The sequence below is a fragment of the Setaria viridis genome, chromosome 7 (genome assembly GCF_005286985.2).
Source record: "Setaria viridis chromosome 7, Setaria_viridis_v4.0, whole genome shotgun sequence".
In the NCBI taxonomy this organism is placed as follows: Eukaryota; Viridiplantae; Streptophyta; class Magnoliopsida; order Poales; family Poaceae; genus Setaria; species Setaria viridis.
The window spans coordinates 15,046,532-15,069,824 of record NC_048269.2 but is presented as its reverse complement, the minus strand read 5'-3'; the positions used below and the strand labels follow the sequence as shown (position 1 = coordinate 15,069,824).

Genomic DNA, 23,293 nt, shown 5'->3' with positions numbered 1-23,293 from the left:
ATCACACTGACAATGCCAACTACTTGATTTGCATCTTCACTTGGTTCAGTTGGCGCTGAAGATGATCCATAAGGTGTACTCTGACTACCACCATCACATGCCTTTCTCTTGGCTCCTGGAAAAGAATCAAAAAAGAGAGCAAGTGTCTCTGTGTGCTACTAATCTACTATTGCCCTAGTTCACTAATCACTACCTGTACTATTCTGGTTGCATGAAAACATGAAAATTTCATGTGTGTTCTACCTATAATATACATGAAAATATTTTCTGGTTGCCAAGAATAGTTGCCAACAAATGCATATTCTATTTCAACCACGTATGCACCACATCTATGAAATCTACAGGTTGTACAGAGCTACTACTAGTGCTAGTTTTAGTTTAATGCGTACTTGAAATGGATCCGTTGATGCTGTCCTTTGACATAAGAGTGAAATGACGAGATTCGTGACTTCGACGGTACTGCTGGCAGCAACCAGCCCAAGCCTAAGTGCTTCTCCGGCACCGACGTTGTGGAGGCAGAAGGCCAGGAACAGCCGCTTCGTCCTTCTTCTCCACTGCGTGGCATCCCTGATGGACGATGGCGGCACGGTGGGCGCCGGGCGGTGGCAGGTGGCGCCTGGTAGATCGGCGGCAGGGGCAGGCTGGCACGTGGCGAGGGCCAGCCGGCTAGGGGCTGGGTGGTGGCAGCTGGCAGAGGCGCAGTCGCGCAGAGGCAGAGCGCAGCGACGGTAGGGGGCAGGCCGCAGGCCGGCATGCGGCGGCAGGGGGCTAGGGGCTGACAGCACGCGGTAGGGGGTCAGGGGCAGGTGGCGGCGGGATGGATTGGTCGATTGGAAACAGGTGAATGGCCAAACGGCACTCCCCAATGCCCGACATCAGGGAATAAGGGTTGTTTGTGAGGCTTGTTGGGCTGGATTGGCCGATTGGGGTTCGGGGATTGAGGTAGTGGGTTTATCCTGTTAAATTAGAAACAGGATGAATATGGGACCATCCCGAGATCCTGCAAATACGGGCGGGATACCTTGCGTGATCCCCCCTCAACTGTATCCCGTTCCCGGGTACCCTATCCCGTTTCCCGTCTCGGAACTTCCCGTGCCGTTTTCGTATACTGGGACAAATATGGGTCCGTTTTCATCGCTACCTCCAGCCCCCGCTGCCCGCAACTCCTCTGCTCCCCGTCTTCCCTCCCGCGCGACGGCCTTTGGGCCACTTCAGCGGCACTCAGCGGCGCCGGCTCAGGCGAGCCGGTTTCACCAAAGACGCCGGTGCTCGTGCCCGCTGAGCTCCGCTAGAGCACGGCACCGTGGCGCGGCCGGCTTCGCCAGGGCGTGCGAGGCGCCATATCTGACGCGGCGATGTCGTCCCGGGCCCGCCTCTCCTCCAAGTTCACCACCACCGCGTCCTCGACGGCGTCTTCGCCGTCGCGGCGGAGCGCTCCCATTGACGCCCTGGACGCCACCACTGAGCGCGCTCGAGCCGGGACTCTCTGCCCGGCGGACGCCCATCACCTGTTCGACGAATTGCTGCGTCAGCCCACACGCGTCCCGGAGCGCTCTCTCAATGGCTTCCTCGCCGCGCTCGCCAAAGCGCCACCGTCGTCGGCCTGCAGCGACAGCCCCGCCCTCGCCGTCGCCCTCTTCAACCGTATATCTCGGGATTCAGCAGGCCCAGGGGTGATGCCGACGACGGTCCACACGTACACCATCCTCATGGACTGCTGCTGCCGCGCGCGCCGCCCGGACCTAGCGTTTGCCTTCTTCGGCCGACTTCTCCAAACGGGCCTGGGAATCCAACTCATCACATTCACCAGACTCCTCAAGGGTCTCTGCGATGCAAAGCGGACAGATGAGGCTCTGGACGTGCTGCTCTGCAGGATGCCTGAGCTTGGGTGCGTGCCCAATGTTATCTCCTACTCTGTTCTTCTGAAGAGTTTCTGCAGTGAGAAGAAAAGCCAGCGAGCGGTTGAGCTGCTCCAGATCATGGCCAAAGAAGGAGGTGTTTGCTCGCCCAACGTGGTATCATATAACACGGTCATCGATGGTCTCTTTAAGGAGGGTGAAGTAGCTAAAGCATGTGATCTGTTCCATGAGATGGTGCGGCAGGGGATTTCACCTGATGTGATGACTTACAGCTCTATTATTCATGCACTGGGCAAGGCCAGAGCAATGGATAAGGCAGAGATGTTCTTCCGACAGATGGTTGATAAAGGGGTTCAACCAAACAGTGTTCTCTATAATAACATAATCCATGGATATTCCACCCTGGGACAGTGGAAGGAGGCTGTGAGGGTGTTTAAAGAAATGAAGCAGCAAGGAGTGAAACCTGATGTAGTCAGCTACTCGACAGTAATTGCTGCGTTTTGCAGAATGGGCCGCTTGGAAGATGCTATGAGCATATTCAGTCATATGATTGATCAGGGAGTGCCGCCTAACGAAGCTGTTTACCACTGCCTAATTAAGGGTTTCTGTACTCATGGTAGTTTGGTTAAAGTCAAGGAGTTACTTTCTGAGATGATCAGTAAAGGTATGCATCTTGACGTTGTGTTCTTCAGTTCAGTAATAAATGACCTTTGCAAAGAAGGAAAGGTCATGAAAGCACAACAGGTATTTGACTTCATTAGACATATTGGGTTGTGTCCTATTATCGCTATGTTTTGTTCACTGATGGACGGATATTGCTTGATTGGCAAGATGAAGGAAGCGTCGAGAATATTTGATTCTATGGTTTCAGCTGGAATTGAACCTGATGTTGTAGCTTATGGTACACTGATTAATGGCTACTGTAAACTTGGACAGATCGACACTGGACTGAATATTTTTAGAGAAATGTTGCTTAAGGGAGTCAAGCCTTCAACAATTGCATACAGCATAGTTATAGATGGGTTATTTCACGCTGGGAGAACCTTTGCTGCAAAGGAAAAGTTCCAAGAAATGATTGAAAGTGGAATACCCGTGGACATTGGAATATATAACACTGTCCTTAATGGACTTTTGAGAAATAACTGTTTTGATGAAGCAGACACTCTGTTCAAGAAATTATGTTCAACGAATGTGAAGATTGATATCGTAATTGTCACTACTATGATTTCTGGAATGTTTAAAGCTAGGAGAATCGAAGTAGCGAAGTATTTGTTTGATTCTATATCAGCCAACAAGTTGGTGCCTTCTATTGTGACTTACAGCTTAATGATTACAAATTTTATAAAAGAGGGGTTGCTGGAAGAGGCAGATGATATCTTTTCTGCAATGGAAAAGGCTGGCTGTGCCCCTGACTCTATACTGCTAAATCATGCGACCAGGTTGTTACTGCAGAAAGGTGAAATAATCAGGGCTGCTAATTATCTTGCTAAGATTGATGAGAAGAATTTCTCGCTTGAAGCTTCAACCACTGAAATGCTGATCTCTCTCTTCTCAAGGGAAGGGACATGGCTGGAACACATAAAATTGCTCCCAGCAAAGTATCAGTTTACTGTGGGAGCCAGCCACAGTTGATACATTATACATGTGCTTAAGTCCCCAGGATATGCTCTCAAGTTTTATTTTTCACAAGGTATATTATCTGCAAGCATGCCAGGTAGCGTTGGACTCTATGCCAATATGTGTGGTAGAAGACTATTGTGGTTTGAAATTAATATGCATCTCTTAAGTTATGTAACTTTTGCTACAGTTCATACAAGAAATCGTTTACAATTCATTATTAATTCTTCCTAAAGAACTTCAAGGTTCACAACCTGGGCACCTTTGCATGCAAAAGTAATCATCGTGTTCTTCAATACCGAACATTTCGTTCAATAATCTCATATACAGCCTATGGGTCATGATGAATAAAAGCTACAATATTTGCTATAAACAGGTGATAAAAATGGGAAGGATTGCCAGTCTAACATTAGTAAAATCTTTCTGTCTGCATTTTAGTTTCCGATACTCAATTTTGGTACTAGCATTACTGAATTGAAAATGGCACAAGTTGTAAGATTTGTTCATATATGACACACTGGAGGGTTTTTCATGCCATGGTTAGAGTTTTCCACCATTGGTCTTACTATATGTGCATGGAGGTACAAGCATGTCAGATAAGCATGAGGCACTGGAGGTCGGTAAGGAAAGCTACTTGTGGGTATGGCTACGTGGACAATGAATCGGTGCTAAAACATACTATACTAGAAGACTACTGTGGTTCAAACCTGAATGCTCATCTCCCAAGTCAGGTAACTACTGCAATCTCCAGGCACTTGTTTGTTTTAAACACTGGAAGGTTCACAGCCTAAGCCCCCTTTGAATGCAAAAGCGTAGAATCCTTGCATACATGAATTCATGACTGATGAAAATTTTATGTCAGCAGTACATATATATCATTCAGTCCCATATGCGTAGCAATTATTTTTAGTATACTTTAGAACTTCCTTTCATAGTTTTCGATTTTCAACACTGTCCATTCCATATATAACCTTTGACATTAAGCAAGCTCTGTTGCTTTCCTTCGTATTATTGACTTTTCCCGCTCTCCTATGCTGTCTTGTTGTAGGGTGATGGGTCAAGATGCAGCTGGTTGCATTTTATGGATAAACTGTAAAGAGAATTCTCTGTTTCTGCTATTGAGATTAATTTCATCCTGATGGATACCTTGGTATCATTATGAAATTTTTTTTGCTATAGTAAAACTTTGGAATGTAGAATGTTTACCTTGTGGCATAGAGTGATTATGATCGGTAAAACATTTATCATTTGTGAACACCATTCATACACACATATCAATATCTCTCTCTCTGTAAGTTAACTTGGTTCTGACAGTAGGTAATAATGTGAAAAAGGTGCAGGCATGGACTGTTAAACACCAGTTTAAGAGCTGTGTGTCAAGTCGTCCGTTAGGTCTGGTAGCCCGTCAAAGGTCAGTCTCTGTTCTTAACAGAGTTGCTCACAATTATCTTTCTGATTACTTTGGGTCGTGGCCAGTGTTTTGCTGACCCTTGTCTTAAAAATACAGCAGTACATGTGGCTGTGTGGCATGAAAATATTAAGGATACTGTTCGGCATCTATGAACTTGTTCATAAACCATCCAGACGGGGTAGATTGCAGTTTTTATGGGACGCTTGAGCTGTCACGTGCAGATGACTCTAGGTTTTATCTCATCCATGTAAGTGACTGTGGATTCTTGTCTGGCATCATGGTTACAGGCAGCGACTGCAACACAGGGAACCATGCTGAATTTGTGTACTTGGAGGTGGTGAAAGAACTCTACTTGGCGCATATCAAAGGTGTTCGAGTACGGGGAACTTCCATTCTTGATGGTCTGGATGTCCCAAATTCTCGGAACTTAACAATCCACATGGTAAAGTTGAGTGATCCTGCAAAGCTGCCTTTGCCTGTTGTGTCTGTCCGGGCTTTAATTCATCCGAGATGAATTCTGGGTTATGGGTGTCCTGTTGTTCTCAGTTTGGTGATATTTCACTTATTACGGTCTGTATGACAATGTTCTCATTCTGCCGTTATGATGTTCATTTTATTCTCTCTCAATTATTTTCATTCCGCCTGGCAAAGGGGAAAAAATGACAAAAGGTGAAACAGAACAGAATGAAGAACGGCTAGAAAACCTTGTGTAATCCTTCTAATCTTTTTTTGCTTCTTTCTTTGTTTCTTGATGTACCGTTGGATGCACTTTTTCCTTTTCTTTTTCATTTATAATCAGTAGCCACTAAGGGATAAACCTCATGTTGCCTCAAAATAATGCTAGTAATTGGTATCGATGGTTGCATTCAGATGTTCTCGTCCTATCCTACAGGCCTTACTCACTTTGGTAACTTCCTAATTTGCTTGTTTAAGGCAAGTGTATAGGCTCATTAAAGATCTTTGCAGAGAGTAAACGCTTTGCATACCCAATATTATCCAAAAAAAAAAGTTCAAGATTGAATCAACCATTCTGATGTGAGATATGATTAGAGGGGCATTGCATCGTGCCTGAGTTCTCAATATCAGATACAAGCACAGCCATGAGAATATCTCTATGGCTGTCATTGATTATTTAGCTATATTTTAGACCATAAGCTTCATCAGCTTCCACCTCAATGAGAATGGCCTAACCGAAGCTCTTCCATTTTGCCCCGAATCTAAGTGTCAACTTCAGGATTTTTTTTATTTTTATATATATATTTTTTTACAAATTTGCACAAATATATAGTCGAATCAAAAAATTGCAAAAATGGGTCTAGGCTGCCTCTTGAAACGGCGGTAATGGGCTACCGCCGTGTCAACCAGTGGTGGAGGAAGCTGTAGCCTGCTTACCGCCAGATGAGATGGCGGTAGCGCCTACTGCAGGCTCGCTTCCACCCATTTTGGGCCGCGTGCCACCCATTTTGCAAGTCGCTGGTGGTTCCTGCCACCCATCATTTCGGGCCCTGTGCTCCCTGTCACTGGTGGTGGTGGTCCTGTTGATTACTGCAGCAGCTATTGATAGGCTCAGCTCCGTACAAGTAGCAGCACAGTGCAGCATGCATGCATGAAAAAGGCACGACCAGGGCACCCATTTTGCAAAGTTGCTGGTGGTGCTGCAGGCTCTTTTTTGACCGCGTAATGCGGAATATATTGTTTCACTCGTTTGGAGCTGCGCAAGTTGGGTGAAGCCCTACCGCTGTTTCGAATGGCGGTAAGGACCCTTCCGCCGTTTCAAGGTCCTGCCGCCATTTTCATCCGGCGATACGCAACAGTACATACCAGCCGACACTCTATCGCCGTTTGAGTGTCGCCGTTTGAAACGGCGGTAAGGATGTTACCGCTGTTTCAGCCAGCAACATAGACCCATTTTGGCAAATTTTTTATTCGACTATATATTTGTGCAAATTTGTAAAAAAAATATAAAAATATAAAAATTCCAACTTCAGTTGCCCGATAGATGGGCTAGCTTTAGACCAGGAGGCGTAGTGAGCCGGGCCTAACTGGGCCTCATTCTCCATCCTCTACAAGAAGAAGACTAGTACTCATTTGGGCCTCACAAAACTACACGGCCTACTGGGCCGCAACCTGTGAAGAATGGACACCGGCCGGGCTCATGCATGATCTCCACCGTCGGATCAGCCCAACCCCACCTGTGAATAAACCCTAACCCGCGGCCGCCGCCTCCTATATAAGCCAACGCTCCAAGGTTTCGTTCTCCTCTTCCCTGCGAGACCCAACCAGCGGAGCGGCGGCGCGGGCGGACCAGGAGGAGGAGGAGGCGGAGCGGCAGCAGCCGAGCCAAGCCACCGCCGCCACCATGGGTGAGAGCTCCGCCTCCGCCGTCTGCTTCTCGTTCTGCTTGTTCATGTCTCGACCCCGGAGAGGCTGTTCGGTTTGTGAGATGCTAATGGCTGCGGCGGCGTTTGCTTTGGGTGTGTCTGTGCAGGTATCTCGCGTGACTCGATGCACAAGCGCCGGGCTACCGGTGGGAAACAGAAGGCCTGGAGGAAGAAGCGAAAGTAATTGCCGATTCTCTCCCCTCTTTAGTCATTTCGGTTCGCAATTTGTAGATTTGGCGAGTGGTTGATTAGATCAGTAATACGGGTCTATAGGTTTTGATTTCGATCTATAATTGATCGGAGCTTTATTGTTTGTTCTCGACGAGATTTGGTGAGCTCCAGTCACATTTCACTGTTTTAGATTAGCCACCCCTCTTATTTATGTGGTCGCTAAATCAACAGAGACTGTTGAATCATTAGCGATGCTGATGCTTCTCATGAATGATGGAGTCCTGCTGTTGTGAAAAATGAGTTGTCTCTTCTTTAATTATATGTCTTCTTTCTTGAAGCCAACTGGTTTTAACTTGACTGAATTGATCTAAGGTGGAATGTGTCTTTTGAGCTATTTTAAATTCTAGCATTCATTGTTTACTTTTAATATGTGCCTTACAATTATATGATTAACAGATGAACTGAGGTTCTGATATTTGAATCGGTGTTGTCAGCTAGACGTAATACCTCATATGGGCTGTATATTGTGCTGACTTGATTCTCAGAGGTTAATTCAGCTTCTCGTCTGTAGGTATGAGCTTGGCCGCCAGCCTGCTAACACCAAACTGTCCAGCAACAAGACAGTGAGGAGGGTACGTGTCCGTGGAGGAAATGTGAAGTGGAGGGCTCTCCGCCTGGATACTGGTAACTACTCATGGGGAAGTGAGGCTGTTACCCGCAAGACCCGTATCCTGGATGTTGTCTACAATGCGTCAAACAATGAGCTTGTTCGCACCCAGACCCTTGTGAAGAGTGCTATTGTGCAAGTTGATGCTGCCCCATTCAAGCAGTGGTACCTCACTCACTATGGAGTGGACATTGGTAGGAAGAAGAAGGCCCCTGCTGCCAAGAAGGATGCTGCTGAGGTACCATCCTTTGCAACCCCATGAAATAATAAATTATCATTGTTTTAATCTGCTGAGAGATCTTACTACTGTTCATGGGTGACTTACTGCGCACTTCTAACTAGCCCTGTGTTTAGAGCTGGTAGATTGCTTTTTGTCAACCTTTTGTACTGATTAATTGTTTATGCATCTGTATCTTGTTTTGGATTTCATGGGATGATTAAATTATTCATCTTTCCTTGGAAATTGGACTGTCTCAATTTATTTATTTGAGTCTTGCAGTTAACCAAAGTAATAGTAATTGGTTTTCTTTTCCTTTTCTTTAGTATTGATCTCATGGTTCCCTTTAATGGATTGTTTACTGTTTGATGTTTATATGTGCAGGGTCAAGAGGGTGAGGCTGCAGCTGAGGAAACAAAGAAGAGTAACCATGTCACAAGGAAGCTTGAGAAGCGCAAGGTGGGGCGCAACCTTGACCCACACATTGAGGAGCAATTTGGCAGTGGAAGGTTGTTGGCATGCATTGCTTCTCGCCCTGGGCAGTGTGGCCGAGCTGATGGGTAAGGAATGCTGAAGTTATGTTTCGGTTTTCCTTCTTAGCTCCTGGATTCTGAAGTGAATTAGATTGGTGTGCTTGTGTTTTTATGGTCAATACTGATGGAGTTTTGTGGAATTCATACGATAGATTCCCATCAGTTAGTTTGCATGCAGTCATTATTTAAATAATTTCTTGGGCTCAACCTAGTTTTTAAAACAAAGCTATGAATGTGTACTTCACCAGTAATTAGCTGCTTATAATGGTATTTTCCTTTGTATGACAGGTACATCCTTGAGGGTAAAGAGCTCGAGTTCTACATGAAGAAGCTCCAGAAGAAGAAGGGCAAGGGTGCTGCAGCTTAGATGCATCTTCTTGCTCGAAGGGCGGCTTATCTTATCCTTTACTCTGGGTTTTGTTAGTCCACAAGTATGTTATGTCGTGTTGCAGACCTGATGAACACCTATTTTCTGAAAGTGAATCAACTCTAGCTTCAAAGAACTGAGAATTTTCACCCTGTCGTGGTTGTATTCTCGTGGTGTTTAGGTTCACTGTTTATTGACAGTTTGTGTTCAGCAGTTTTGGTTTATCTCTCAGATGGCTTTCTGAATGGTGTATCTCCTGTTCGGTCTTTTTGTTGGTTGCGAACGTTGGACGAAAGCGTATCCGCCAGACAGTCACAAGCTTGACGAGGAGCTCTGCAGCCACTGATTAAACGCTGTTGTGCTAATACGGTGCTTGATCCCTGATCGTTGGCGCAACAGTCACTTTGGGGCATATGACTGACGAAAAATACAATAAAACAGATGTGGATCAGTTGCTGAAGTAGCTCGTTGTTCCTCTCGTTCTCTCAAATCTCAATCTATGACCCTTTATCACAAAAAAAAAATCTCAATCTGTGACAATCTCCACCGTCTCCACTAACCTAACTAATATCATAGATTTGCCTTCCTCTCTAGCCAGCCCTTTCAATCTCCCTCTCTAGCTAGCCTTATAAATTTGGCTGCGTTCTAGCTAGCTAATCTCCTTTTTTATCTTCTTAACTCATTTGACTTACAATGGCAACCCACGTATTGCTTGCATCACCAATACTTGGACTTGCACATTTGTTGAAGCTAACTTATTTTAGCTATCTCTGGTTCAAGGTACTACCTCTATTTTTAAAGGGCATTGCTAGCGCATGGAGTTTTCCCATCAGATGCTCCGTTAGTCCATCACAATATCAAAAAATAACGTTTGCAACATAGAAAATAAACGTTTGCAACATAGAAAATCACCGTTTTCAACATCAAAAAACATGTTGAAAAAAATTATTAGCCATCTCTCGATGATGAGGGAAAAAAGCCCGTTGCAACATCTGTTTCGTATTGCATGGAACATTCAAATCTCATTGAAAATGCAACATCCAGATAAAACACTTGCAACATGTGTGTAAAATATATGCAACATCTAGATCTACTTTGCAACATCCATATGAAACACTTGCAACATTTTTCTGAAACATCTGAAACACTTGAAACATACGCTTGCAACATGCAGCAAACCTTGGCTGTAGGAGCACTGCACAGTGAGATCTGACACTAGGAAGCGGTGGAGGAGGAGGAGGATGACGGCGGCTGGCGCGGCTCGCCCGTGGCCGCGGGGGAGTGGTGGCCCGCGCCCCCGGCACTCGAGCGGCGCTCGGCGCGAGCTCCTCTGGCGGCTAGCGCGGCTCGCCCCTGGCCGCGGGGGAGCAGCGGCCTGCACCCCCGACACTCGAGCGACGCCCTTCCCAGTGGAGCTCCTCCGGCGACCGGTGCAGCTCGCCCTTGGCCGTGGGGGAGCGGTGGCCGGCACAGCTTCTCTGGCGGAGCAGCTTCCCCGCGGCCATGCCCCTCGCCGCGGGAAGCTCCTCCCTCGTTCATGGCCTGCATCTTGGAGAAAGAGATATTTGATGGTGTGAAATGAGCGGTGGGTGACATCTAGATAAGGCAGGAAGCGGTGGGTGGGGCTTGCGTCCGATATTTCACCCGGACGTCAGACGCCCTATCTCGAGCATTACGGATTCTTAAATATAATAATATGATACCATTATTTTTTTATTTGTTTGCCTTTTTGCCTTTCCTATGAATATATTTATGCAAATAGATAAACATAAAAATAAATTTCAATTAGTTTTGATGTTAGATCTAATATCCTCATTTCACTTTACCAAACTAACCGATTTAATAAATATTTTTTTTATCAAAGTTTGAATACAATGTCAAGGGGCCATGTATATTTAAGTAGAAAGTAAAAAAAAAAGGGTTCAATTAGCGATCCACACCGTCGATTTCCGATCAGACGCGCATCGAACGACCAAACAGCATAGTCTCTCCGCACCGACCGCACCTTTACCTATTTCGTCTCCGCCGCCGGAGGCCACCGACGGCCGTCGCACCTCCCCTTCGAAACCCTCCTCCGCCGGCGTGGTATCCGCTCCGCTCCGATGGAGGCGCCGCCTCTCCCTCCTGCCCCTCCTCCATCCCATCCGCCGCCACCTCCACCCCCCGACCTTACCTCCACCCTCGCCCGCCTCCGCTCCCTCCTCTCCGCCGCGTCCTCCGCCCTCGCCGCCCTCCCCTCCTCTCTCCTCCCCCACCCAACCAGCCCCCGAACCAGCATCCCCTCACCTCAGCCCACCACCACCGCCACCCCTCCAGTCCCGCCGCCCGCCACGGCCATCACCCTCCCGCTCCCGGCCGCCCCAGCCCCCTACTCCGACTGCCCCGCCGTCGTCCGCACCACCCCCACCCCGATCCCCGCGGTCTCCTCCCTCCCCGCAGTCATCGCTGCCGAGTGCGCGGATTTCTCCTCTTTAAGTACCGCCCAGAGCCCCTCCCCGCCGCCCCGCATCCTGCCGTCGGAGCTCAGCCTCCTGCGCCGGGAGCTGGACTCCTGGGGCGCGGGGGGGCACCACCTCCCGGGGTCGTGCTCCTACGCCGTAACACGGGTGGCGGCCGCGTTCCGCTTGGGTGTGACGCCGCGGTGGGAGGCCGAGCTGCGGCGGTGGGTGCTTGGGAGCTCACCGAGGTACGGGGTCAAGGTCCACGTCGCGGAGGCCGACCATATCTGGGTGCTGCTGTGGCTCTGCTTGAAGGTGATGGCGGCGGAGGCTGGGTGCTCGCTGGAGGGGATGCACAATGGGGATGGCAGTGAGGGTGTAGGTTTTGATCCCAGGGCCATGAGGTTTGAGTGCCCGAGGCTGGTTGAGGGCATCTCATTGTTAGGCGCACAGCTTGGGGTTCTGTATGGTGAAAGCAATGGGAGACTCTTTGCTCTTGCAGCAGTGAAGGAGGCAGTGCTGCAGATGGCGTATTGCTTGGTTGTTGGTGTAGGTGCAGCTGGTGGAGGAGAGGGCGAGGTTGGAGCTGGTGGAGGTGCTGGTGAAAAAGGAAGTAATGCTGGAGATGCTGTGGCAGGCCCTGTTTTCCTTTCCCAGGTTGCTGTTGCCATTGTGGCATTGTATGAGAGGTTCTCCTTGGAGGAGAAGACCAAAGCACTGCGAGCTCAACGCCCGTCAAAATATCAGCTGTATGCTTTCTTAATGTTTTGTGTTCTACTTATTCAGCATCGCATATTATCATTAAGATGTGCGATGATACTAGATGAAAGCTTAGGAGAGCATACTTAGTTCCGATTGCTGTGAGGATGCCTGTTTATGAGCGGGGAAATTTATCAAGAATATCAAAGCTCAACACCAAGGCAATTTGGGAGTAGAAATTCAAATATCACTAGTTCTCTTTCTAGCCTGTTTAAAAAAATGAATGTACTGGCATAACATATCATCTTATAGTGTAGCACACGCTTGTTAATATCTTATTCTTCTCTAAGGATGAAGGGAGTGCGCTACATTTCTTTTTTTGTGCATATTCACATAAAAAGGTAGGATCATAGTCAGCAATTTATGATTAAACAACATTGATGGACATACTCACCAAGTGACCAGATACTACGTAGCTTGTATGTATAAGGATATCAGATTGTTGATCATGTGTAAGTAGCATGTTGCACACAACATCCATATGCAAACAAAGCTACTCCCTCCCATCCCAAATTACTATTCGTTTTGGCTTTTCTAGGTACATAGCTTTTGCTGCGTATCTAGACGTAATATATATCTAGGTGCATAGCAAAAGCTATGTATCTAGAAAAGCCAAAACGAATAGTAATTTGGGACGGAGGGAGTATTAATCTCTGGTGATGATAGTAATTCATAGATTCCCCCCCCCCCCCCCCCCCCCCCTCCTTTTACATTTGATTACTTTTGCTTGGTTTGGCAAAACATTTTCTTGCCTTGATAGATGCATGCAATTTTCTTATAGATTAATTGAGTATTCACAAGCATTGGAACGAGGGAACTTGGAGCGATCGAACAGACCAAACTACAGAACTGTTATGGAGTATGATGGAATTCTGTCACGGCGAGTAGAGAACCAGGTATAGACATGCAACCAATCTTTTGAAAAATAGTTGCCTGAATCTAGATACCACACGGTTGTCTCTACATTTTCCAGTTTTATGCAATAAGTCTATTGTTGATACAATTGCTGCTTTTGTTTTGCAATATATGTCCAGTCCGCATATTAGGAGGCAAATGCCATAATATATGAAATTGTATCAAACTTGCACCCATTAGATTGACCAGAATCTCATCTTCTAAGAAAAGCAAGAATGATGCTTCTTAGGTACTCCCTCCATCCCCAAAAATGTCATTCTGGGATTTAAAATTTGTCCCAAAAACAAGTCATTACCCCCATTTAGTATGTGTATGTGCATGCGGCAGTCAATTAGCACCAAATATGGCTAATAAATAGTGGCAAGCAAGGTCATTTTACCTCCTTGTTAATCTGTCCTAGAATTTCTAGAATGATTTTTTTTTTTTTGGAACGGAGGGAGTATTTGTGTAGGATATATATTCGAAATGGGAGTAGTATTAAGGATAGTACTTATTGTAAATTCATTTTGAGTCATGACAGTTCAATTGCAAAAAAAAAGGATGCTTCATGCAGTAGTAGTACTGTAGGTTCTGTGAAGCTTAATTGTTCTGTAGGCATTATTTGTATTTGACATACTTATTCGCTTTTCTTTTACTGTTTAATAGAGAAACACTTGCTAAAATAATAGATTATCTCAAAGTTGGTTGTCAAAATGTATACACATACTGAGTGGAGATAGATTTGCAAATAAATTAAGAGTTGAAATTGCATAAGTTTTTGCTACTACTTTGCTTTACTTTTGATATCAATACAGTATGACATTCATTTTAATATATGTTGCCTCTTCTTTTTCTTTGATAGGAATCTGCTAGAACCAAGACAAAGGAGGAGCTTTTAGCTGAAGAACGAGATTACAAACGAAGAAGAGCATCTTACCGTGGCAAGAAAGTGAATCGAAACCCTACAGAGGTGCATACCAAATTTGTATATAATTTCAGCTTTTTCTGATTATCCTACAGATTGCAAACGGGTTCTATCTTATTTTCTTTGACTAGCCTTTAGCTTCTTGTGATATATTATATCTAACATTGCAAACAGGACAACCTTTGACTCCAAATAAGAAGGCTAGAGTAGTTTCCTGTCTGCAATTGGTCAAGTTTCATTTCCCTACTGTACCTAATTATCCAATTGAAAAGTTGTTTTCACTAAATTTCTTAAACTGTATCAGTTTGACCTCATTTTTACTGCTGATGGAACAAGTGAAAAAGCTTCTATATGTTGCATCACCTCTTGTTCTGTTGATTTCTGGAAGTTAGTTACCTTGATGAAGATATGAACCTGATGGTTTCCTTTCACTTATGAAGATACTAAGAGACATAATCGATGAGCATATGGAGGAAATCAAACAGGCAGGAGGTATTGGTTGTCTTGTGGAAGGTCCTGCTGACATAGCACCAAATGTGCTTAAGAGCAACTCTCATGGCAGTACATATCAAGGAAGTTATGATTTTTCTAGCAGCTCTTCTCATGATAAGGCAGCATTGGGTTCTCGGTCATCTGGTTGTAACAAGTCACCACGTTCTGATTCTTTGGGAAGATTTTCATCAAGGAGCCGTGACACAAGAGATTCGTACAAGACCTCAAGATATGAAACTCATGGGAAGCGTTATTTATCTGAGAATGAAAATAGGTGGGGTGTAGGATCAGAAAGTGAAATAGATCAAAGTTATCCTTACCAGCAAGAGAACCATAGACGTCAAAGAAGCTCCAATGATAATAGAAATTATGGTTATAAGAAGGGTGTCTCAGACCACCGTCCTGAATCTAGTGATTGTTCAACACAATCACAAAGATCTTCTGTCACAGAATATGCTCGCATGTCAGGAGAAGGGAGCAGTGATAGAAGTAGAGCTAGTCAGAAGCGACATAGATCATTATCCGTTACTCAAGACCAGTTCAGCGATAGATATGATCCCCAAAACACATATTCTGATGGAGTTCCCCTGATAGACAAGCTTTGTGATGCTACTGAGGAAGCACACCATCGCAGACATCATGAAAGAAAGCATGGTCACCATCACTGAAGGATAATAGAGATTATTTTTGCTTTCTATGTCAGGTATGTTTGTTATATAATGTTATATATTTTTGAGTGTTTGACACTTGTTTTTTACACTGCTGTTTGACATGATCTTGCAGTAGCTAAATAATACAGGGCTCTGGGTTATTAGCCTTCAGCTGTATCCTTTTATGTATCCTCATGCAGCTTTATAACTTCCTTACTTTCTCAATTAATCTCTGTTGCAGCTGGTACCTTTCTCAGGATCTATTAGCTGATGAAGTTTTGCCTTGTTTTACAAATTTATTTACACCGATCAAGGTTCATATTGTGCTGTCTTGCAAAAATCAGTCATGTTTATCTTATGCTAATGGTTATTTTAATTATATCACTGCTAATGTTTCGGAAATCGGAAGCACTTTCTGCTAATGTTCAAGAATTTTGTTTTAAATTAATTTATTCTGTATTTTTACCCAGTATGAGCTGGCAAAGGAATTTCAGCTGTCTGCTTTTGCTCAACTAGAGTTCAGAGAGTTTTTTTCCTGAAGCTCTGTTTTTTTGGTTATCTATGCAAGTTTATCCTCACCTGGTTAAGACTACTGATGCATATTTGCTTGAACATACTTTGTTCATTCTAATTCATGTGTGTTTTGGATGAGAGTTGGTATGCCATTGATCCATTTACTTCTGTGCCTGATCATTTTACATGAGTCTGCCTCAAGGGTGTGTGGAAATGGGGATTTTTCAAGGTGCAACTAATAAGTTTTTTTTGATGGATACTATTAAATCCTTGCGCGTAGGCTCATTATATTCTATGATGTAGGGAGGCATTGCACTCAAGATTATAAGTTATAACACTGATGGTAAAATTGTGAATAATGGAAAACCTGAATTCCCTTAAGAAGTGTTTTTATTTGAATTATTTAAAGTACCTACCTTTCAATCAAAGCTGAAATATTTTAGTGAAAAAAATAAAATTGGTTTATTATTATTAAAACCTGGTGGTCATGCTCTTTTGAAACACTCCTAGTTCCAGCATGCCATATGATTGTTCGCCTATGCTTTGTTAACAATAGTTGCCTTTTTTTGCATAAAAGAAAACTGGCAATTAAGTTTCGATCCAAGACCATCCTTATTTGTGCAGATATGCTACCTCTGCACTTCCAATGTTGTGTAGGTAGTTTTTCACAATTCAGCCATAGGTTGCTGCCTAATGTGCTCTCATGACAACACTTTTTCTGCTTTTAAATACTAACTGATTCACGTCAATTTCATATGCTATTCCATTCAGCAAAAGGTGTATAATTTGTTGACATATTATTCTGTCTCAAAACATATCTAATTTGCTATCATATTTCTTGTAGGCAATCAATCTGAGCAATGGGGCTAGTTCACAAACTACTTATCAACTGATACAAGTTAGATCATTTTGTTGTAGAATGTGCACTCCCTAGCTACTTTTGTACCATTTTGAGAAATATATAGTGCTGTGTTCAAGAACTACCTTGACATTATGTGGAAGCCAAGCATCATGCCAACTTTGAACAGTCAACAATCTGTTCTAGAACTACCGTGACTTTATGAAGAAGATGCGATGTTTTCTTACTCTGCTTAAATTGTTGGCTGAGGCATTCGAAGTAATGAAGATGAACGGGGTTGTTGATTTCAAACTTATTCTGATTTCTGCCCTTCCTTGGATTCTCACCTGCTCTATATAGAATTCTGCTTGCAAATTCATGGTCTCTTTTTCAAGGCCATCATAACCACTTAAGATATGTGACCTTACTTTCACTAGTAATCTACATTTGTTGCCTCAATTCCTGCATGCGTAAATATCATCATACCGAGTGACTTGAGAGAGAGTTTTACATCCCAGGTCCCTTTATGTTCGCTCTTTATGTTCCTGGCGGCTAAATAAGCTTAGTTGTACAACAAAATAAAAGATAGTTTTTTGCATCATTTGTAACGAAAGGCTAATTGTTGTCCTTTTTAAGCCCATAGTATGGTACTGGATGTTGAACTTTTTTAGTGAGATCATTATTTTGTTTCTATATTCGATTTCTATCTAAATGTTGGTAGAGTTCCTTGTAACTACTGATTCTAACAAATATCTGCTCCGCAAGCTTGGGTTTATTCCTATTTGAATTCCTTATTTCCCTAAACCCAGCTTCGATATTGGATTTCTACGTGTAGTTTTAACACAAGAATATATAGTCTTTTCACAACAGCGTGCATTTAGACTAGCATAGCCCAAGAACAGATCCTGTTATCTGATCTCAGTACTAATTTGAGTTTGTAGCGGAACAGGCTGGCGTGATCAAAATTTTGAACTTCAAACTTCACCAGCATATTCAGTTAGTTGCTTACCAGCATACTCAAGGATTTCGCAATTCTAGTAGACAACATCACATTTCCAAATGCTCCGAACTCCTATCACTATAATTTTTGGCATATGTGATATCTCATTTTTCGTAGAGATATGAACACTACCACACATGCACACCATTTACTGGATAGGTGCACTGACAGTTTACAAGCATGAACAATCTTATAACCAAGCATACTCCTATATCTCATCAGCCTCGGAGTCTGAATATTCCACAAGCTTTACAGCTTTGCCCACCTTGTCACCTTGACAATCTTGCTCCTCAGAACTGTTATTGTTCAACATCTCCTTAGTGCCATCTGCGGAGAAAGTTTCAGCAGCGCTAACTAGTGCACTAAAACCAAAAGCACATGTGTCATCATTTCTATCTTCCATCATATCTACTCCACCATCACTAGAAGAAAAATAGAGATATTGGGACTCATCATACATGGTGCTAAATTGAATGGATCTTCGCATTGCGGCATGAGCATTGTTGTCAGAGAAGCTTCCCATCTGAGCATGGGGCATGTCTTCATCCTGCATGCCAATCAAAAGGAGTACTTAGACAGCTTCCAACATTTGCAAAGTTATATCATCTTATCTTATCAGTAATAATATCTATGTTGTTCTGCATTATAGGCTTACAGCTGTCATTTCTTCCTGTTGGATGTCTGGGCTATTGTTAGGGCTTTCCTGATGACTCTTTGCAGATTCGGATTTTGAGGCACTAGTTCTGCACTTTGTTGCATCCAATGCACTGTTTAGTTTCCCTGCTTCCATGCGCTTTCGATATTTCTGGAGGAAAAAGATCAATTTTACAATTAACTTAATGATTACTTAACGAGGAACCAGAGTAGAAATATCAGCACATATAGGTACGTCAATGGAACTATTTTGAGGGTGCAATTAGCAGGCATGTTTTTTTTTTATTTCAAGAAGAAGATAAATTGTGCAGATTTTCTTTATATATAGGCTATCAGCATACCTGCAGATGAGAAGAAATATGTTTGCGATTAACACCTTCCACGTTCATGAGAATCTCTATGTTTCTAGGAGAAGCAGCACCTGAAATAAACAAGTAAATAAATAAATAGGATTGCATAGTTTGGAACCATCTGAAGTTCTTTGAAATTTCTAAGGGAAGTGTTGCAAGTAAGAAATCTGTTAACCTTCTCCAAGTATTTCAAGAGCATGTAGGAACTTCCTATGCAGATAATCATTCCAACAAATATAACCTTTCTTCGTTTTAGCACTCTCCTTCCAGTAACTTACATCTTGTTCTTCTCCATTACCTATACATGCATGCAAATTATAGTGCATCAATTGTATTTTAAAACCAATATATAGCCTCTAGTCTGAACAATATATATTCTTTCTTTTACCTCATAGCTAGCGGTGTTCAAATGTAAAATAAACAATTAGAATTATTATTATGTTAGCAAAAATATTTATAGTCACTGTTGGCCAAAACATGCTCATGGTTTCATTATAGGTTATACAAGTTAAATAATGGTTCATATAATACCATTAACCTAATAAAATGCTGGAGACGGTTAAACAATGTCATGCTTCTGATCCAGGTGAGAATGCATTATATTAGATTTTCTATCAACTGTTGAAAGCAAAAGCATCAGTAACCGCATTGGTGTCAACCTTGTAATGACTTCTTGATATTGTGCATCCTTGAATTTCCGAAGTCAATATGCCGCCACATGTTATGTATAGTGTGAGCATCAATAGGCTTGTTCACCAGAAAACAGGCGCCAAGCTTAATGCATCTCTTCATGATATCCATTGTTGTCTCATTTGACATCACTGGTTTAAATTTAGGACATATTATTAGCTATTTATTCAAAAAGGAAATATATATATCAAGCAAATCAAAGAAACAAAAGGGGATACACACATTAGAAAGAATTGGATTCAAAGTTAGGAAAGAATTTGCCACTTACTAATCACTTGAATGTTTTTATGGTCCTCTCTAACCACGTCGAGGAACTGAAAACCATGCATCTCTTCCATGTGCACTGCTACCAAAGCCATATCAACCTCTTGGGCATGACCCTCAAGGAAATCAAGTGCTTTTATGGGACTTGTATATGCTGTTGCTGAAAAAGAAAGAAATAGTTTACGCTGTATGTGGAATAAAACATCTGTTAAAAAAAAAATGGGAATGCCTCCCCTTTTCAGGAACTTCACAAGTAAAAAATTGCTGCGCGCAAAATCATTCATAGTGGAAACGTGATTCACAAATACAAACCACAAAAAGGGGTATAATACCATCTGCTGCGCATGGCTTTTCTTCCATGAGCTTTACATTTGCACATCGGAATGGAAGGAACTTACCATGATAGTTAAGTGTACAAAGCATAGACCTTGTAGAGTTCGCATGATGTTTATCTTCATCAACTACGATGACACTAAACCCATGAGTAGGGCTTAACTTTTTTCTTTTGCCCATGAGCTTCAACGTTATGATGATTGGAATATTTTGGTGTTTCTTAAGGGTTAGAAGCACAGTACCTATTTATAGAGCAACAAGGTTTGTCGTTGCTGCTAGATATCTTTTTTTCAAAAAATAATACTACGGAGAAGGACAATTATGAGATGCCACAATAAGTATAAAGAGAACAACACCTCCATGACAAATTTGGATGAATAAATCACTATATCCTAGAGATATACTTGCAGATATGATGATGCAGACCAGCTTAGACTGCGCCATCTGGTGGACGTGCTGCATTGAATAATGCAAACTTACATATTTGTCCTTCATAATATTGCTCTCATCTGTACGAAATGTTTAATTTTCACACTTGACCTGCAAAATACCTCGCCTGGGTTTACTTTTTGAAAATGTCTTATCACTGTGTTAAATTCACAAAACAGTGTTATAATTGAATAGATATATGTATTCTTAATGAATCATCACTTGTGATTTAAATAAACAATTGAAAAATCAAAAGTACATGATGAAAAATGATTTACAAGTTAGATGGCTGAACAAGGGTATAAAAATTATTTGCATTTATATGATTTAGTTTTACAGGAGCAAAAAACATAAATGTTAAGTCATTTTAAATTGTCGTGAAAACAACAAAAGAAAATAGTTTCAATTTTGGTTGAACACCAGGAATACTATATATATGCCACCTATTTGTTCGCACATTCTGTCTTTTGCCGTCATTTCTCGCTGACTCATTTGTACTACTGCCATTTCCCTCCTCCCCTTCCCATTTCTCCCAACTCCCGATGAGAACTAGTTAGGTCGACCTTCAACCAATTTGAGACTCGACCACTAGATTGCTCCGTCACTAGCAATTTTAGGAAGGTGAGTTAAATATTTTAACAATTCATATAGGTGAAACTCGTGCTTCTGCCCAATTCAAAAATACATGTCATGTGGGATATCAACATGATTCACAATGAAACCTTGACTATTCTATGAAAACATGGCATTCCAAAGAAAGCTATAGTACTTTTAAAGGTGAATTAGTGGCATCTTATCTTACAGTGTCAATTGATATTAATTAAAGTTAAAAACATTTGACCACCAGAAATCTTAAAACAATATGCTTTTAAATCAGGGGGCTAATCATAAAATAATGTTCCATAGATGGGAAAAAAAGCCACATAACACAACCAAGGTTTTTTATGTGATAGATATATATGCTTCTAGATTTATCATATCCCTAACTAATAAGAGTATATCTTGCACCCTTCACTAAAATAAAGATTTCCTTGAAATAAATTGAGTGGGATGTCAATCAATGCATCCGGCTTGACATGTACCTGTTTAGCTTGTAGATATTGTGACATCACATATACCTCAGATGTTATGATGTGTGTAGGAAAAAATAAATGATATGCATGTGCTTCTAGATTTATTCATATCCTAACTATAAGAGTGTATCTTGCACCCTTCACTAAAATATATATAGACTCCCTTGAAATAAAATAGAGTGGGATGTCATTCAATGCATATCTGGCTTGGCCTGCACCTTTCTGGCTTGTAAATGTTGTGATATCACATACCTCAAATATATATGCACTTCTAGATTTATCATATCCCTAACTAATAGGAGTATATCTTGCGCCCTTCACTAAAATATAGATGTTGTGATATCACATGCCACTTTATTAACTTACCTAAAATTCATAGTATATACTCAAGTCAAGTCCATAGATCTCACCTACAATTAAGAATTATGCTAAAAATAATGACTGTCTGGACTCTTAATGAAACTGTGTGCTATCCTGCATGCAAACCAGTTTAGAACACACTGCAAGACACTTAGCTATATTCTGCATTAGGTGTTGGCACATGTCGGTCTTGCTTGTTTCCTTTGTAGATGCTTTTCTTTTCCACTCCAATTTTGGAATGAGATATTACATTATAAAATTATATTAAAACAAATGCAGCAGCTTTCTATTTTTAGTACTCAACTTGGACCTAAGAAGAGCGGAAGATACTACAAAAAAGTGGTTTGAATATGGGTTTGATTTTTTAGGCCGGCAGCCCGGAAAAAAACTGGTCTGGATCAAATTGGGATACTTTGTTAGTTGGGACAGCCCAAAAGGAAAGGTAGAATAGAATTAGAGAAAATAGAATAGAAGAGATGAAAAAGTTACACAAAAGTGCGACATTATTAGACCAAGTGAAGCACCACAAAGATGCCTTCTTAGTTTGTTACCTCATGATTTCCTTAAGAGGTACACAAGATGAATACAAACTGTAAGCATGAAAGAATTGGGCATGCATGCAGATGGGGATAAATATATACTTTCACCAAAAAGAGAAACGTAGGAGCATATAGAACTTCGAGATCAATATTTTGTGCCTTTTTTTGTCGTGCTTAAAGATTTACCATTTCTTAAGTTTTCCCGTATTTGCCCAAACCACCAAAACCGTCATCCCCTCGAACCGGCACTATTGGAAAACTGAGCATTCATTCCTTAGTACCGGTTAGAGGCTTCAACCGGTACTAATTGTCAACCCTTAGTACCGGTTGCATTTTGATCCAGTACTAATATGAGCATTAGTACCGGACCTAACAGCTAGTCCCCGAGGAGCCCCCGTGAGGGCCTTTAGTACCGGGTGAAGCCTCTAACCGGTACTAATGTGCTTGAGGGCTTTTAGCATCGGATGGAGGTTTCACCCGGTACTAATTGGCAACCTTTAGTACCGGGTGAAGCCTCCACCTGGTACTAACATCCAACCTACAAATCCGGCTTCTTCCTCCTGCCCGAGCCACCCACCACAGCTCGGGCTTCATCCTTTCCATGGTGACCTAGGGGAGGCGCTGCTGGATTTTTGACCATCTAGCGGAGATTTCACTCATTCAAGTATTCTACTCCCTTTTTACATGGTTAGTGTACTAAATTTTATGATGTAGAGCTAGAGTAATTTGTGTTTTTTAGAATAAGCTACAATGGAGAAATTTTTCATTTATAAGCATATGTTATATATGTTCGAGCTACAATTTTTTGGATGCTATGTTTCATATTAGTTTAATAAATAGATCAATATGAGGTTAGAGGAATAATAGAG

At 42.4% G+C, this 23,293-nt stretch overlaps 4 protein-coding genes across 12 annotated transcripts; 3 read left to right on the top strand and 1 right to left on the bottom strand.

Annotated features, from left to right (window-relative positions):
* The first annotated feature begins 1,133 nt into the window (after positions 1 to 1,133).
* LOC117865152 (uncharacterized) lies at positions 1,134 to 5,600 on the top strand. 7 transcript variants are annotated; one of them, XM_034749283.2, is made up of 4 exons: positions 1,134 to 4,207; positions 4,525 to 4,887; positions 4,987 to 5,065; positions 5,175 to 5,600. In XM_034749283.2, exon 1 carries the CDS (start codon positions 1,356 to 1,358, stop codon positions 3,489 to 3,491), a length of 2,136 nt encoding a protein of 711 aa, XP_034605174.1. In that variant the 5' UTR covers positions 1,134 to 1,355; the 3' UTR covers positions 3,492 to 4,207; positions 4,525 to 4,887; positions 4,987 to 5,065; positions 5,175 to 5,600. The 7 variants fall into 7 exon arrangements, with proteins under 7 accessions (XP_034605174.1, XP_034605172.1, XP_034605169.1 ...); XM_034749281.2 differs by having other exon boundaries at positions 4,984 to 5,065; XM_034749278.2 differs by lacking the exon at positions 4,987 to 5,065.
* A 1,493-nt stretch (positions 5,601 to 7,093) lies between these two features.
* On the top strand, positions 7,094 to 9,454 carry LOC117863175 (small ribosomal subunit protein eS8). The gene is made up of 5 exons (XM_034746782.2): positions 7,094 to 7,250; positions 7,376 to 7,448; positions 8,011 to 8,344; positions 8,708 to 8,883; positions 9,145 to 9,454. The coding sequence occupies exons 1-5, from the start codon at positions 7,247 to 7,249 to the stop codon at positions 9,221 to 9,223; spliced, it is 666 nt and encodes a 221-aa protein (XP_034602673.1). The 5' UTR covers positions 7,094 to 7,246; the 3' UTR covers positions 9,224 to 9,454.
* Positions 9,455 to 11,231: 1,777 nt separating this feature from the next.
* LOC117863174 (U11/U12 small nuclear ribonucleoprotein 48 kDa protein) lies at positions 11,232 to 17,048 on the top strand. Of its 3 annotated transcripts, XR_004642153.2 has the most exons (6): positions 11,233 to 12,410; positions 13,202 to 13,316; positions 14,177 to 14,284; positions 14,680 to 15,434; positions 15,515 to 16,123; positions 16,739 to 17,048. XR_004642153.2 is itself a non-coding variant. In XM_034746781.2 (5 exons), exons 1-4 carry the CDS (start codon positions 11,326 to 11,328, stop codon positions 15,397 to 15,399), a joined length of 2,028 nt encoding a protein of 675 aa, XP_034602672.1. In that variant the 5' UTR covers positions 11,232 to 11,325; the 3' UTR covers positions 15,400 to 15,434; positions 16,739 to 17,048. The 3 variants fall into 3 exon arrangements, 2 of the variants coding, with proteins under 2 accessions (XP_034602672.1, XP_034602671.1); XM_034746781.2 differs by lacking the exon at positions 15,515 to 16,123 and having other exon boundaries at positions 11,232 to 12,410; XM_034746780.2 differs by having other exon boundaries at positions 15,515 to 17,048.
* Positions 17,049 to 17,940: 892 nt separating this feature from the next.
* On the bottom strand, positions 17,941 to 20,467 carry LOC117864641 (two-component response regulator ORR29). Its single transcript, XM_072295290.1, has 6 exons — positions 20,428 to 20,467; positions 19,695 to 19,850; positions 18,912 to 19,034; positions 18,728 to 18,807; positions 18,388 to 18,537; positions 17,941 to 18,279 (listed from the first exon to the last, which is right to left on the bottom strand). The coding sequence occupies exons 1-6, from the start codon at positions 20,465 to 20,467 to the stop codon at positions 17,941 to 17,943; spliced, it is 888 nt and encodes a 295-aa protein (XP_072151391.1).
* Between the last annotated feature and the right edge of the window lie 2,826 nt (positions 20,468 to 23,293).

Excerpts from the sequence above, each read along its gene's own strand:
- LOC117863175 (XM_034746782.2), top strand. Across the intron at positions 7,449-8,010 it reads GCCTGGAGGAAGAAGCGAAA|GTATGAGCTTGGCCGCCAGC; the intron begins GTAATTGCCGAT and ends TCTCGTCTGTAG. Across the intron at positions 8,884-9,144 it reads CAGTGTGGCCGAGCTGATGG|GTACATCCTTGAGGGTAAAG; the intron begins GTAAGGAATGCT and ends TTTGTATGACAG.
- LOC117864641 (XM_072295290.1), bottom strand. The coding sequence starts at position 20,467 with ATGGCGCAGTCTAAGCTGGTCTGCATCATCATATCTGCAA. Across the intron at positions 18,808-18,911 it reads TCTTGAAATACTTGGAGAAG|GTGCTGCTTCTCCTAGAAAC; the intron begins GTTAACAGATTT and ends TGTTTATTTCAG. Across the intron at positions 18,538-18,727 it reads ATATTTCTTCTCATCTGCAG|AAATATCGAAAGCGCATGGA; the intron begins GTATGCTGATAG and ends TTTTTCCTCCAG.
- LOC117863174 (XM_034746781.2), top strand. The coding sequence starts at position 11,326 with ATGGAGGCGCCGCCTCTCCCTCCTGCCCCTCCTCCATCCCATCCGCCG. Across the intron at positions 12,411-13,201 it reads CGCCCGTCAAAATATCAGCT|ATTAATTGAGTATTCACAAG; the intron begins GTATGCTTTCTT and ends ATTTTCTTATAG. Across the intron at positions 13,317-14,176 it reads CACGGCGAGTAGAGAACCAG|GAATCTGCTAGAACCAAGAC; the intron begins GTATAGACATGC and ends TTTCTTTGATAG.
- LOC117865152 (XM_034749278.2), top strand. The coding sequence starts at position 1,356 with ATGTCGTCCCGGGCCCGCCTCTCCTCCAAGTTCACCACCACCGCGTCC.